At 26.1% G+C, this 16142-nt stretch overlaps 1 protein-coding gene across 1 annotated transcript in view; it reads right to left on the bottom strand.

Annotated features, from left to right (window-relative positions):
• The window catches only part of LOC113552886, a 146572-nt gene extending 130794 nt beyond the window's left edge, over positions 1-15778 (bottom strand). Inside the window, exon 1 of the mRNA XM_026955885.1 lies at positions 15575-15778. Coding sequence (XP_026811686.1) covers positions 15575-15647 — 73 coding nt within the window. The 5' untranslated portion in view covers positions 15648-15778. The remainder of the gene's footprint in view (positions 1-15574) is intronic.
• Positions 15779-16142: the final 364 nt, after the last annotated feature.

Raw genomic sequence — 16142 nt, 5'->3', positions numbered from 1 at the left:
AAAATGTCATTGCATAATACATAGTAGAATTAATAATACACGTAATAAAAGTTTTTAGTCACCACAAATAATGGTTTTTAATTATAAAAATATAATTAACATTGTTATTGTATTATTGTATGTTTAAATATATAATTTCGTCTAAATGTCTATAACAAAAAAAAAACAGATATATATATATATATATATTTTATAGATTTTTTTTTTGTTTCAATTTAAACTATTTATGAGTAACCTTTATGTGTTTTATAACTATACAAATTTAATATTTTATAAATTGTTAACTATAATATAATTTCAATTTTTTTTCCTTTTTAAAAATGTAAACTTAATATATATTTATAGTTAATAAAACAAAATTATAATTTAATAGCAATAGTAATAGTTAATAATGAACTCTGTATTAAATTTATATTTCTTTTGATCAAATAAAATCATTTTTATCGTCAATAATTGAGAGAAAAATTCTAAAATTGGCCATGCCTGTTAATAGCTCGAAAAGGTATCAAAATATTTTGAAAAATGTTTCATATACATTAAATTCTAGTATAATTTTTTTTTTTTTAAATAACTATTAAACACTGGTTTTACGATAAATTTTCTATCAAAATTTTACTCAAAGATCGAAGTAAATTTCCAACAACTTATGATTTATACACACATAAAAAAACCACTCATTATTGTAAACTCAATACATTCGTCGCGAAGAATCTAAAATAAATAAAAGGAAAAATATACACAAATATGCTTTATCAAATACAATTGAAAAATAATTTAACGTAGGTAATTCAGAAAGCGTGCAAGCACGACATAAAAACCATAGATCAAATTTGATCGAGTTCAGTTAATGTATAAATCGTGTTCACCTGTCGTAAATAATATAACAAGTGATTACAAATAAAGAAAGACTTTAAATTACTTTCACCATACAAAGACAACGCATTAAAAATTTTTCCTACGATTCCATCCCATTTCATCTCTCGTTGCATAGTATGATAACATGGTTGTTCATATTTTTGTGCAAAAAAAAAAAATAGTAAATTTTGTGCTATCCTTCTTAATTTTAGTATACGATAAGATAAATCATTACTATATCAATTAAATATTTCGATATTAATTTAAATAGAAAAAAAATCAACTATACATCTATTTCCCCGAAAAAGTATACTTATTTTAATATACACCAATAGGAATTCCGACCTTAAGTTATAAATAAATGCTACATTATTAGATTATCTTTATTAAAAAAAAAAAAATAAAAAAAAAACTATTTCTAGAAATTGTATACCTTTATTATACAAAATATAAATAATACATATTCTGAACTTTCTACATACTACTTAAAAGTAATATTCTAATTGAAACATTAATTTAAAACTATAAAAGTGTATCGACCATTTTACATATATTTAAATTCTTAAGTTTAAAAAAATGCAGTTTTTATGATTATTTATTTACGCCTTTTATAACAAATATATTTCATAATAAATTACTTATCAGTTCCAGAACTGTTATATTATATAAATAATAATGTACTATAATAATAATATGTACTTGCTATACTTAATCATTGCAATTACTTATTAGGATATTATCATTACAGATTAATATTCTGTTATTTTATAGCTTTATGTTATAATTTAGTTAATTTAACCTAAACGCAGGTGTTATAGGATTTTTTTTTTAAATAACTTAACAAATTACACGGGACTTAATAATATCCAATCATTCTTTGTAATAAAAACAAAAAATTTTATTAAAATACTATTTTCTAAATAATAATAAATAGGAAAAATATATTAGATTTATTTGGATGAATTATTATATGTAATGAATTACATTATATAGAACCAAAAACCACACAATCATGAATACAATGGTTTATTGTTTATAATTCACTAAAACCTTAGGAAAAAATCGTTGCAGGTATCAACAAGTATAATATAATTATCGTACTTAACTATAATGGCATTTGTGTGCATATTACAGAAATGAATGTTGAACTACCTGGTGTTTGCATTAAACAAAAAAAAAAAAAAAATAGAGTAGTTGTAAATAGAAAAAAAAATAATAGTATGATGATAATATTCACCAGACTAGTCCTCAAACTATATTACGTGTGTACTCCAGTAAAACGAAATAATATACAGGATGACTGAGTTAACTATATTCGTCTCCATTTTCTTTTAATAGATAACGAATGCATCCAAATTATAATTTTTGAGTTGCTATGCCAAAAGAGCATAATATATTCAAAAATTTACCTATATGTTATATACTGTTTACAAAATATCCTGTAGGGATATAAACTTTTTTTTTATTCAAACGAAAACATCATTGAAAATATTATCTGCTTAATAGTTTACACTAAAAAAAGGCTGGTTTTCATAAGTACATTTCAAAATTCCAAAATTTATAATTTGATTAAATATACCTATTTAAATGTGAAATTGTGAATGAGTTCGTTTGGAGTATTATCCTGTATAATATACCTACTAAAAATTAGTAATTACCTATTGTAAAATGATAGGTATGTACTATTACAACTGTGTGATCATTCACACTATCGGAAATTAAAACGTATAATATTGGTAATGAATATACATTTTTTTTTTTGCTTGTTAGAATAATATTAAAGTGAATACGAGGAAAAATAGAAAAACAATCACCATTCTCGAAGACGACACACAATTTTCGCCATGTTGTAACACAATAATATAACCGTCGCGCGTCATCCTATATTGGATTGCTGTGTAAAATCAATTGGAAAACTTAGTTTTCGATACCTACTTATGATAATTGGGTCGAATTAAACTTGTAAATTAAAATATTTTATGCATTTGTTTATATATTACTATAGGCGATGCTTTAAAGCAACCGACGCCTGACAACCCTTCCGCCACTAATATTCCGATTCGTTCGTTGGATACGAAAACAATAAGATAATATTATATTATTAGACGAATTCATACGTTACCACTAGGTAAGTATTACCTATATAGAATTTGACTGTTTTCCAATCATAGCACAGAGTACCTTTTGCACAGAAAATATATACGTATTGTATGTAGGTACGATATTATTATAAAATAGTGGGTGGACTCGGTAAAACAAACAAAACTTGTCGCTAGAAATTAATTATATTTTCAAAACAACGGGTGACTGACAACACTGAACAGGGACCCCTTTTTTGATAGGTTTGGATGAGGTGGGAAAATTCAAGGTTAATAAAATATAAAAAAATCCGGAGTAAACAGAGTAAAAAAAAAAATCACTGCTTTCGCGAAGTGGCTCAGTGGTGAGACAAAGGTGACAACGTTAATTGTTCGGGGAGACCCTTTTGGGTTGGCGGGGAGGTTGAAATAATTTATGGTGGACAATCCACTTCGTCCCTTTGCGTACGCCTTACGCTTTTATGATTTAATTTACAAAACCCCAACAGAACTGAATACCGCCACCCGCCCTCCAACCGACCCACCAACGTCAATGTCCGATCCACGCAATTCACACATACCTACGCATATATTGCCATAACGTCGGTATAGTATAATATAACCAACGTCCGTTGGTTGCTCAAAAGCGTAATCAACCCATGATCGTCATCGTCGTTTTGCAATATTGTTCGTTCAATCCGAGTGTTATTTTTTTTTTAAGAAACAAAACCGATTTTTATTATGTATTCCCAAAAGTATTACTATCACTATAATAATATTGTCGTACTTAGTAAAATTATTATGCATAGCAATTTTTTAAATTACGACTGACGTGTTTTGACATGAATTTTTAAGTTTATTAATATGCATTTGCAGCTACGACGATAATATTAATGATAGTGCATGTTAGCTTAACACATTTAACAATTATACGTTTGACAAACAATTTAAAATTAGTATTAATTTCAATATAATGTCAAACATGTTTATAATTCAGTATTAAACAAGTTAAAGTTTAATCGTTAAATTTAAATTTTAAAATTATTAAATTTAATTCTTAAAAGTAATTATCATTAACTCCAATTTTATCATATTGGCATACGACGCTATATTATGGTACAGCCAATAGAAAATAAAAAAACATTATCAGTTTCTCCATACAATGCGATAAAATGATGACGAATAATAATTGCGGATTACATGACACAATAGGTGATTTTTTAAAAGCTCATGTGATAATAATATTTATTGTAGTCAGCACAATGCTATCAACGTATATTATTTATATTTATTAATCAATAAGCATAAGTTGTTTATCGAAATATTACATATTTATTGACACTTGCAGACTTGATACATGAAAAATTATAAACAGAGTGATAATAATATAAATAAAACTAACAAAGACAAGAATATATATATATACCATACATCATATAAGTATAAAAACAAAAAATAAAATAATTGTGCTCTATATTTTAAGAATAACAATGTTTTAACAATGGACTTGGAGAAATAAAACGAAAAAATCTAAAACTGGAGATTTTATTATAATCGTGGCATTATCAAAATTTAAATTTTATCGATGTTAAAAATCACGTTTTAAAAATATGCATAATAACTACCTATATAACAATAATAATATATTCGTTCGTGTTTCAAATTTAATTTCTTTGTATTAATATAATCGGTAAAGTACGGCGACTGATATACAAAAGAATTAGTTTATCGGTTTACAAATAAAAGAATTAAAAACGAAGGAAAAGCTGCTTATTGAATAAATAACATTTCGATTGTCATAATACCCTCACAGTGGTGTAACAAATTAACATATATTCAATTCTATTCTAGCCAATATCGTTGTATACTTACCTAATACTTAGAATTTTGAAGTTATAGTGTTTATTTTAGAATTATTTTGAAGGATTTTTTATCCTTTTTAGGGTTTTTTTTTAAATAAAACATTATTTATGCCTATTATACAGTTACATACTTGTTTTGTTTTATAAATTTGACCCGTTATAATATCTCAGAAAAGTAACTTTTAAAACGATGAAGTTATTTTCGTTATCATTTTTTTTTTTTTTAAGTGTCATACGATTATGTGTCAAAATGCAAACTTATAAACTTATACATAGTGCCAATAAACAAAAAAATATGTGCATTATTATATACTGTATATACCTTTAATACCAAACTATAGGTATTTACTTTTACATTTTTTATTTTTTTGTTGGCTCAATAACCTTTTTCATTATTCAAGTGTTGATAATCATATATGTATACGTTATAATGTTATATACATTTTTAACGGTTTACCGCATTATTATAGGAACTTATTTTTTCAGGGTAATTTGGTGACATACCAGCCAACTACTTATCGTAGTCGATGTTTTAACGAAACGAATTTAAATATGATATATTCAAATAAAGGGTAATTTTGCAAAAATTTTCAGTCAGTGTTTTTATACGTCAAAAAACTCGTTGTTTAATTTCATTATTGTGTCGCCGGGAGGCGTTTAGCGTGTAAAAATGTATGAATAAACTTTCAGTAAAAAGTTACAAGTGAATTATTTAAATTCACATTTTGTCGATATTTTAATTTATTAGTAATAATAATTGCAATAGATATAATATTAAGCATGCGTTATATTTGAGATTTATAGCGAAGAGTTAATAAATATACACTACAAATGAGTTTAAGATCAGTATAATACTATAATACCATAATAATTATTTAATTTATAAAGAGATCATAAATTTAAATAATATTGTATATTTTTTAATCTGATTGTTAAATTTGTTTAAATTTATATTTAATATACATTCAATTCAACAAATTAAATAACAAATCTGATAAGTTAAAAATAAATTCTGCAATGTTATGAGAGGTCGATATAAAAGTCATCGTCATTCATCTCACAATTCTCAGAATATAGTACTATTTTTTTTTTCATTCAGTATATTGAAGTATATACTTTCAAATTGTAACTATTACACGTGTCTATAAATTTAATATGAACAAACAAAGACCCACGAGTATATATTACACCTATTTTAAATATAATCTCAAGCACACGTCGAATCTATACGTAGTTGAGTATTTCAATATTATATTACTGACTAAACTTTACGTACCAAAACGTATTGGTGAAAGTGAACCTCATTTTTTCAAGGATATTGTGCTTATAAAATATAAGGTATACCTAATATTGTGAGTGTTTGGTTAAAATGTATTATTTTATGGTACAAATCGCTTTTTTGATACATATCAAAAAGTGTTAAGTTGAAAGATGAATTTAAGTGTCGAGTGTAATATATTTTTCATTTTAATATTATTTGCATATATATACCACAAACGTCTTTTATGTAACATTACGTACTATGGTAATTTTCATGTTGAATAGTGTGCGTTACTGCACTCATCATTATACAATTAAATTTTTAAAGTGCAACGACAGCATAAATTGATGATATTTATTTATACCAACAATAATAATAATTTTTTTATCGAAATTTAAGAGCAGTGGTGATTTGAGTAACACTTACGAAATCTCAATATTTTACATCCAGGCAGAGAAAATATACTACTAAACAACTATACTATAGTTAGAAAATCATAACTTCTAATTCACATTTGGGTTCCACCAAACCTCGTTATAAACTTTTGATTAGAACAAATAATATATGAGTTATATAGTATGTTAAATCGGTCGTGAATTATTCAGATCATTGCGTTCCAATATTTTCCTCAGAGAGTTTAAAACATAGAAATGTGGAAAATGAATTGTATGACACGCTAAGCTGAGTGTATAAATGTATAAATTATATTATAATAATCATCATTATTGTGAGCGGGCTTACACATGGTTGATTTCCCATGACTGAGTTTGTCGCGACTTGTGAAACATAGAACAGATATCATAATTATTAATTGACAAGTGGTATTTCGGTAACATTTCTAAAAGTGAAATAAAAGTAACAATTATTATACAATTAAAATATAGCTACATATAAATATATAATATAAATACCAAATAAATTTGTGTAAGTAATTTATTTATAGCTTTGAAATAGGTTTATGCATACCTATTATAAGAAACTTATTCATGAAACATATTTTATAAAATTTTCTAATAACCATATATAATTACATTTTTGCTAAATATTAGCAAAAATTATATTATACAAGGTGTAACAGATAGAATTGACTTTTAAAATAACTTTTATTCTAATATTTTCAATTTTTTTTTTCATTCAGAGGCCCTAGCGCTACATGTATAATTTAATTTTTTTTTATATTTATTTTTTGGTACTGAAAAAAATTTAAATTTGATTAAATTTTTTTTGGATAAATATAAAATAAAATAGCCAATTTATGGATCTAATTATAAGATCAAATTTGATAGTAAAAAGATTTATCTGTCAAGCAGTTTATTTTTTAGAATTTTTTTTATTTTTTTATATATTCATTAAATTTATTTGGAACGTAATAACTTTTTTAAAAATATGATTTTCGAGAATTTGCTGACATGATTATATTTCTTAAATTTTTTACTCATCATATATAATATGAACAATTTTTGTATATACGTTTAAGTAGCATATTTTTTTTTTTTTTACCTGTTTAATATTATGTGATATACCTATTTATTAAATGATTAATGCGAAAACATGTATTAAACCTAAACATATTTCGTATTACAGTCAGAATATATTGTTTTTCAAAAATATGTTTAAAATTATTGGTATAAAAATAACAAATTAGAAACTTTTTTTTTCTTAAATATTATGGTAATAATTTATTGCCAAAAACGTTGATCAAAATAAAAAGAAGAAATAAATATATATAAAACGTAAAATTTCTTTACAGATTTCCGGGTATGTACTTATATTGAACCATAATAATGTAAAAAAATATATCAAACAACGCGACGTAAAAGTAATATGCCATGATACTCGAGTAACTATAAAATACCGTGGTAACGTACAACGAGTTTCAATTTGAATATTATTGGAGAACTACATATTATTATAATGCATACGTTTAAAATAAATATAAGGGCCAACGATAATAATTGTATTTCGAATATAACTATTTAAAATATCACCTTAGGTACTCGGTATTATTCGCGCAAATTCATAATAAATTTTATAATATCACATAATATTGTAATAAATGTAAAAAATAATAATAATAAAATGAATTATATTTTATTAAAATGTATCTGTCATTCTAGTGCTTCTTTTATAAATATTTTTTGTAATTCAATTTTAATTTTAGAACACCCGCTTTAATTACATAGTTAAACATTTTAGGTAGGTAATATTCATATTTCTACAATACTAATAATCAATATTATATTAAATGAAAAAAAAAATAATGTTTGAAAAAATAATTTGTAAGAGCTAATATCTATTTTTAAATTTTATAAAAAATTATGTTTATATTTAGAATTTTTCAAGTACGAAAATATGTTAAACTCATATCCATAAAAATAAAATAAAATAATTATAATATTTGTAAATTTAATATTTTTTTATACGTAAATATTGACTTACAATAAATGCTGTCACTGTGTTGCATTTATTTAAGTTTTTTTTTCGTCAGCGAATATTTAAATATTATTCGAAATAATTGTTTAATTAACAGAAGTCATTTATGTTATTAGTCAAAGTAAATTATTATACAATTTAGTTTATTATTTTAATAATACAATGATCGCGTGTCGTTATTAATTATTATTAACTCCACACTAACATCAAGAACATAGATATAGCGCATATTTTTAAATACCCACAAGTTAAATATTTCAAAGTGAATAAATCAAATTTATGATTATTTAAGTCTTGTTAAAATAATTATACATTGAAACAAAAGACGCAAGTGGTATTGATTTTCATGAGAAAAAGTAAAACACCGTTTATTAGTAAGAAATAAAACACCAATCTACATTTTTAATATTAATTGACCAACGAACTGTAATTATTTGTTTGTAACATTTTTTAATTATAACTTCGTTTGGTAAACACCTTTTTACATTTATTAAACGTAACATATTTATAAACTCATATACCTTAGCTATACATAATATAATATAAAACCTATTTTGTGTTATATATTATCATAATTTATTATTGTAATTAATTCAATTATAACACTTTATGATTAAATGAATTCCCGTTTTTTTTCTATAGTAAATAAATAAATATATTATCGAATACCCCTTAGATGGCATAAAATAAATAATATTTAAATTGGGAGAGGGAGATAAAGATAACTGAGCTAAATATTATTAAAGTTAGACAAATGTATTCTTATAAGCAAATACACATTCGAAGTATAATTTACACAATTTACACTATTGCACTGTTTAAATAACTAAATGGTGCTTAATAATATAATAAATTATGACATATGTGTGCGAATAGATAGAGAAAACTTTCGATAAAACCCTAAGTTATACCATTTCGTAATTTTAAAACTACACAGCAGCTGCAGCCTGTAGGGTAATCCACGTTTTGCGAGTATTCAATATAATATTCTAATGCAATCATCCCTATCAGTTTTTTGACACAAAGTTTGACGAGCAAAAAAATAAAATATCTGCTTGAATAAATTTAAACGACTATATTTTTTTTTTTCATTTTAAGAATGTGGTTGTATCGTTGGAGACATAGACACCGTGTGAGACGAAACTTTTGTTACCGAAAGTGTTAAAACAAGAGAGTTGCGGTGTTGATTAATTTTTTATGGCCTTTTTCATGATTGACTTTCACAGCTTTACAATATATGTGTTTATTATATTATATTATGCGGTATAATAACAATATAATAGTAGGTATGTGTATATAAAACTGTATATCTACTCCTAGACATAATCCATATGGTGACATGTCAAAATATATTGATAAAAATTCCCCCGTTATCTCCAGAATAATATTCCATACAAAATATTCCTCATAATTATTAATTCAAAACTGAAACTTCTATCATAAAACTTGTGATTATAAAATATGTATGTTATCATTATTTTAATAATGGTAGCATGTATCACGAGTTAACTGCTTTCACTTTGTTTAATTAACTTTATAATACGGATTTTGGAATTGTAAATATTTTTTTAGAAACATTTAAACTTAAATTTAATTTTGTATTTGGAAATATTTATATAGTATTTCATTGCTCAGCAATTAATTTAAATAATAAAAACAATATTATAAGAGTATATAATAGTATATAATTATGTATAAGAGTATCAAAAATAATATATTTTGCATTATTATTGTGCTTGTAATTTACCGAGGAAATATTTCTCGGGGATATTTTGATTTTGGGATATTATTTTCCAAGAATAATGGTTTTGGAATATTTTTTTTGGGTGTATTTATGCTAGAATATTTTTACCAATATATTATGACGTTAATGGTGATTGGTTAAAACTACATCGTGTGGTGGTTACCTTTAGTATGTCGGACGGATGATAAGAATGGTTTTGTTGGACCGTGAGGATAGTTTCGTATGTTATAGGTGGTGATGTGTATTTGGATTAGGATTGTTGTAGTTTAATCACCTATGAATTTAATTATGTAGCAAACTCAAAACAGTGATTGTGAACGAGAGAGACAGCTGTAATAACACTATAATTTCACATAATATAGAAAAACATCAAACCTCCTGTGTTCGTGTTATATTTGATTATAATATTTTATTTGATTAGATATCAAGTCGACGTCAGAGAGAATTTTCACATCGGTATGCAGCTATATTTGTGGACAATCGCTTAGCAAAATTTGTTTTACTATATCATTATTAAAATATATATTACACAAGTGACACAAACAAAATATTTGTATATAGTAAAAACCACGTGGGTATTTCGTGACCTTACCGCCCCCGCAAAATTTATGTATTTTTTTAGAGAATTTTTAACACACTTTCGGAATGTATGAAATGCGGTACACGTTTGGCTAAAATAAATCCCTTATGGGACACACGCACACCTACACCTACATCGGTTCAGAGATCGCGAATTGTATAGAATGAAAAAAAGTTTGTAAAGAACTGTAATGTACTGAAGTGTATATAATACAATATTATTGATGCTACAAGGTGTTTCTGAATTTTTCGTATACGCTTTGATATTACACCTTCATCAACCTAATCATTACATTTTAAATAATAACTTAAAATTATTTTAAGGAAATTATAGACGATCAAATGTACATAAATGAAACCCTAACATGGAGTTATGTGTACGTCTTGAATAGTTGAGTTATATACTATACCAGACAATTGATAAATAAACGATACCTATATTATTAATGATTAATCTACGCTAAATTTAGCCGTGTCAACATGATATTTAAAAAAAAAAATATTATTTATTATATTTTTTTTTTATTAGTATTTTTCTATTTTATGATAATTGGTATATATTGTATATCCTTTTTTTACAAAAAAATGTTCTACAGATGTTATTCATGAGATGATATTTCATAAATTGTGCACGTTTAAAAAATATATCAAAAAATGAATATAAAAAAAAGGTAAAATTACAGGTACAAATCGTGTTAAGTTATTTTTTTTAAATTCCACCATATTATTGATTCTTGAACAGTTCAGAAATCTAATTTCAACAGTATAAAACATACCTACTCGCTAAAAATTAAATCTTCAGACATTTAAATAAGTAAAAACTTTAAAAAAATTAAAACTATATAAAATAATAAAAAACATTGATTGTTCAATTCATAAAGATTTCAAATTTTGTAAAGAACATTATTTTTTTAAAAAACTGTAATTATTTTCGATAAAATTTGTTTTTATTTATAAAATAATTCCATTATATATTATATGTATGTATATTCAAATAGAGGTTATAGTTTTGAAAAAAAATTTATCCTGCATAAATTATAGAATATTATAATAAAATAATATTTTACCTTTGTCTGGGTCACTGGAATAATACCATAATGATGGTGGACAACATCATTCATGTCCTCGTGGACGTGTTAATTTATTCAGTCACGATACAATATTCGATTTACATTTAAATGTTAATATTGATATTAAATACCGACAAACTATTATACACACATGTATATTATTAACTATTTGAACGTGTTTATTTACGACCTACATATTATTATAATTATTATTAATATTATCAATTATCATCATAGCTCATAAGGGCGCTTTTTTCTGTACCGCGTGTTGATCGTTGTCACCGAACTATGTTTCAATATTTGTCAAGCTAATTTTTGTAAATTACTTTAAACTATAGTTATGAATGATGTTAATAATATGTGTATGCTTGTTTAACATTCATTGCAAAAGCGAAACAATAAATTTAAAAACGAAATGTATGTTATAATAATATAATGTTTTTTCAATTTTTATTTTTTATTTTAACATCATCGTGTTTTAATTAAATATAAAATATATTCGAAACAATTTAATTGTAACTATTTTATAACAAATTCATTGTATTCAGTACATTGATTTTTTTCTAGTTGGTAAAAATGTATTTTCAGAGTTGTCATTGTTATGGATGGTATTACATTGCATCATCTTGCATCAAATAATACGGAAACACCACTTTAGAGTCTAAAGGTTAGACTACTATTTTGTTAAATCAGTTGTATAAATATACAATAGTATTTAATTCGTTTAAATATTATTATTATTGGGGAATTTCTTGCGAGCTCAATAATATTCACCTTAGGTTAGTTTTGTTTTTTGAGTGATAATTATTTTAGCACAAAAATTAATATTACGAAATATTATGACATTCATGAATTAAACTAGGCGGCGTCAATACTATAAAGCAAAATCATTATGAAGAAGGGTTAGGGTACCAGCCTGAATGTTTGTCTCCGGTGACTCACCATACAAAGACGAATTTTACTCATTTTTTCAACGGTGTATACGCATAGTGATTCGTTGAGTATACTCACCAACATATTGTATGATTTTATTCTAATAATATTCTGTTTTTTATTTTTATTTTGAGATTGATAAGTATAAATAAAACCATATTTTCAAATACTTAAATATTTAGATCTTGGAATATTATATAAACGTCCTTTCTACATATTAATTTATAATCACATTTTATTTGGAAATGAAATAAAAATAAAAAATAAAAATGTTATCGCTAATTTTTATTATAATAACTGTAATAATATTACTATAGTTAAACCAAAAAACGTTAAAAATAATATCTAGTGTACAATAATATTTATAATAATAATAATTATTATTACACAAGAATAGTTTGAATTCAAATAATAATGAATATTATGTCATTATGTTTCGACTCGGCTTCTTTAGTTTTGTATTTATACTTTGTTCTATCACTGTTCTCACCCGTAACACCAAACCGGAAATATAAACAAACCAAAATTAAAAAGTACTTTATGCAGTTTATTATACGGACAGTTTAATTTCAGTCTGAAAGGTATACAATGAAAATAATATAAATTAAAAATAAGAGAGGTGAATTTACCTATACAACAAACAAAAACCTATTATTCCGATTATTTTAACCTAAATCCGTCGTAATGGATCCATTATTGTCAAGTAAAGAATAGATTTTATACATTTATAAGCTATTGGTATTAAACCACAAATAGTCAATTATTATAATAATAAACATAATAATAACAATTAATAATAACTTTAACTAGTTTTATTTCTTGATAACTTTTCAATTGTACAAGAACATTCTCCAAGTCTGAGAAATTTCAATATTTTAAAACTAAAATAACAAAGTAAATCTAAAGTTTGAGTTTAATCCTACTTTTTATTATTAACTGAGTTTAGATAAAATTTAAAATTTAAACTTATTATAAGTTTTTACCTTAAAACATTATAATAAATTTAAACATAAAACAAAAGGCGTATTTGGTGGTTATCATTAATTTATTTTCATTACGGAAATATTATACTTATTCAGTTTGATATTAATCAAGTGAAAATTAACGTCATTTCGACTAGAAAGCTTACAGAAAAAAAAAATAATAAATAAATAACTTTATGAAGTTACACGAGAGAACTGAAAAAATTAACAAACTTGTTACATTAAAAAGTTATAACATTAACTTTTTGAACTCGTTAATGGTTGCCTTCACATAGGAAAGCACGTAATACACTGAATATCTGTGGTGTCCTTCGATCCACAATTTACGGACAACCGCGAAGACGTAAATATGTTTGTAGAAAACAAAATTAGATACAGCTGGTTCCATGTAATAATATTTTGTTCAGCCAACTTAAAATGTTTATGGCTTTATTGACATTTGTGCATTTTATAAGCAACGGAAAACACTTTTCACAGAAATGATAATACCACTATTTGTACGATTTTATAATCTACTTTTCTATATTTTCTTTTGAATGACTGATAAATAATATAGGTATTTAAAAGTTTTAAACAATCGGAGTCCGCTTTCACCCATACAGTTTTTATTTTTGTCGTAACGGTTGAAGAAAAGATTGCGTTTTCTTACATTAAGTATGGTATAATTGAATCGTCACAAATAACGTAATTATGAAACTGTTTTTCTTTTTTTTTTTTTTTTTATCACATTTTATGTTTGAAAAAGGTTTTTTATCGCCATTTTTTTAGATTTATAGCGTAAAAATAAACGATAAAACATTGGACAAAACGTTTTCATTTCATTTTATGTTAATTTAAAAAATACAGTATATTTTTACTGATGAAACAGAGTTTGACTTATTTATATTTACCATAAAAATGTGGTCAAACCAGGCACTTTACTAAATACCTAGGAAAATAGTCACAGAATTTAATTTTTTTGCCATTTTACTATTCACTTAGAGATTTAGATTAATGTCTATTTCAAGTCAGTTAAATAGTAAAAATTAATAAGAAAATATTATTAAATTTTTAAAATAATAAAAAAATTGTTCGTTTTTATTAGTTGCCTGACTTAAAATAGTAATTTAATTAATGTCTAGATGGATAGTGTAATTGCATGTAGATTAAATTCTTTGACTTTTTGACATAATTAACAATATACATATCATAACTACACAGCAATGAATGCTAAGCGGTAATAATCATGTGTAATTTTCACAACGGAGATGTAATCCATCGGCATAATAATTTGGGGGCTTAAACCAAGTCCTCACTAAAAAAAAAAAATCTGCTGTGGATTAATTTAATATGATCGTGATTCTTGCCTCAATAATGATACTGCATGAAAAAAACAGGTACCCCACCCCCTCACAATTCGTTGGACATCTAATCGACCGATAAAAAATTATAAACTTAAAAATACGTCTCATAACTAATAAACTATAGATGTCCAAAATTTGAATTTTATAGATCGAAATAATTCGAATAATATCATAATTCTGTATAGAACTATGAAATCAAAAACCATGTTGTCATTAAAAAGAGTTAAACACTTTTTTAATAAAACGACAACAATAAATATAATTTTTGTTTTGTAATGACTTAACACCGCGTGAAAGATATCAAAAACTTTAATGTTTTTCAAAATAATAATACTATTTGACGATAAACACTGATTTCCGGACCTGCAGTTCGCAACTAAACGTAAACGAACACACTAAAATGCTACAAGTTATACGCCTATGGACCACGTACCTTTGACGAGCGTGAGTATGCCGACGGGCATGACGAGCACGGCGACCATGAGATCGGTGACGGCCAGTGACATGAGAAAGTAATTGGTGACGTTCTGCAGACGGCGCTCCCACGTTATGGCCAGACACACGAGTATGTTGCCGGCGGCCGTGGCCAGCACCAAGAACACGGCCAGCAGGGCCCACCACCAGTAGCCGCCGTCAAACGGGCCCTCACCGCCGCCGCCGCCGCCGACCACCACGACACCGCCGCCGCCTCCGCCGCCGGTTACGTTTGTTTGGCCGACGAGGAGCGGCGGCGTCGGTGGCGTGGCCGTCTGCAGCAGCGGTGACGTGGGCCCGGCCGCGGTGTCGTTGCCGATCACCACCGCGACGCCGCCGACCACACCACCGCGGCCGTTATCGCTGGTGTACACCGTGCGCGAGCGCCGCGTCCACCGCGGTCACCGCCACCGGCACGGGGCCGGCGGTCACGTCCACCGTAGCATGGTGTCTGGCGCCGTGGCCGGTCGTTCGTCCGCGGTCCGACTACGCGTCAACGGGACGACGGCCGGTCGGTGCGTGTTCGA

This window comes from Rhopalosiphum maidis, chromosome 2 (genome assembly GCF_003676215.2).
Source record: "Rhopalosiphum maidis isolate BTI-1 chromosome 2, ASM367621v3, whole genome shotgun sequence".
NCBI classification, from domain to species: Eukaryota; Metazoa; Arthropoda; class Insecta; order Hemiptera; family Aphididae; genus Rhopalosiphum; species Rhopalosiphum maidis.
The sequence above is the reverse complement of the archived record's forward strand: the minus strand, read 5'-3'. Positions and strand labels throughout refer to the sequence as shown.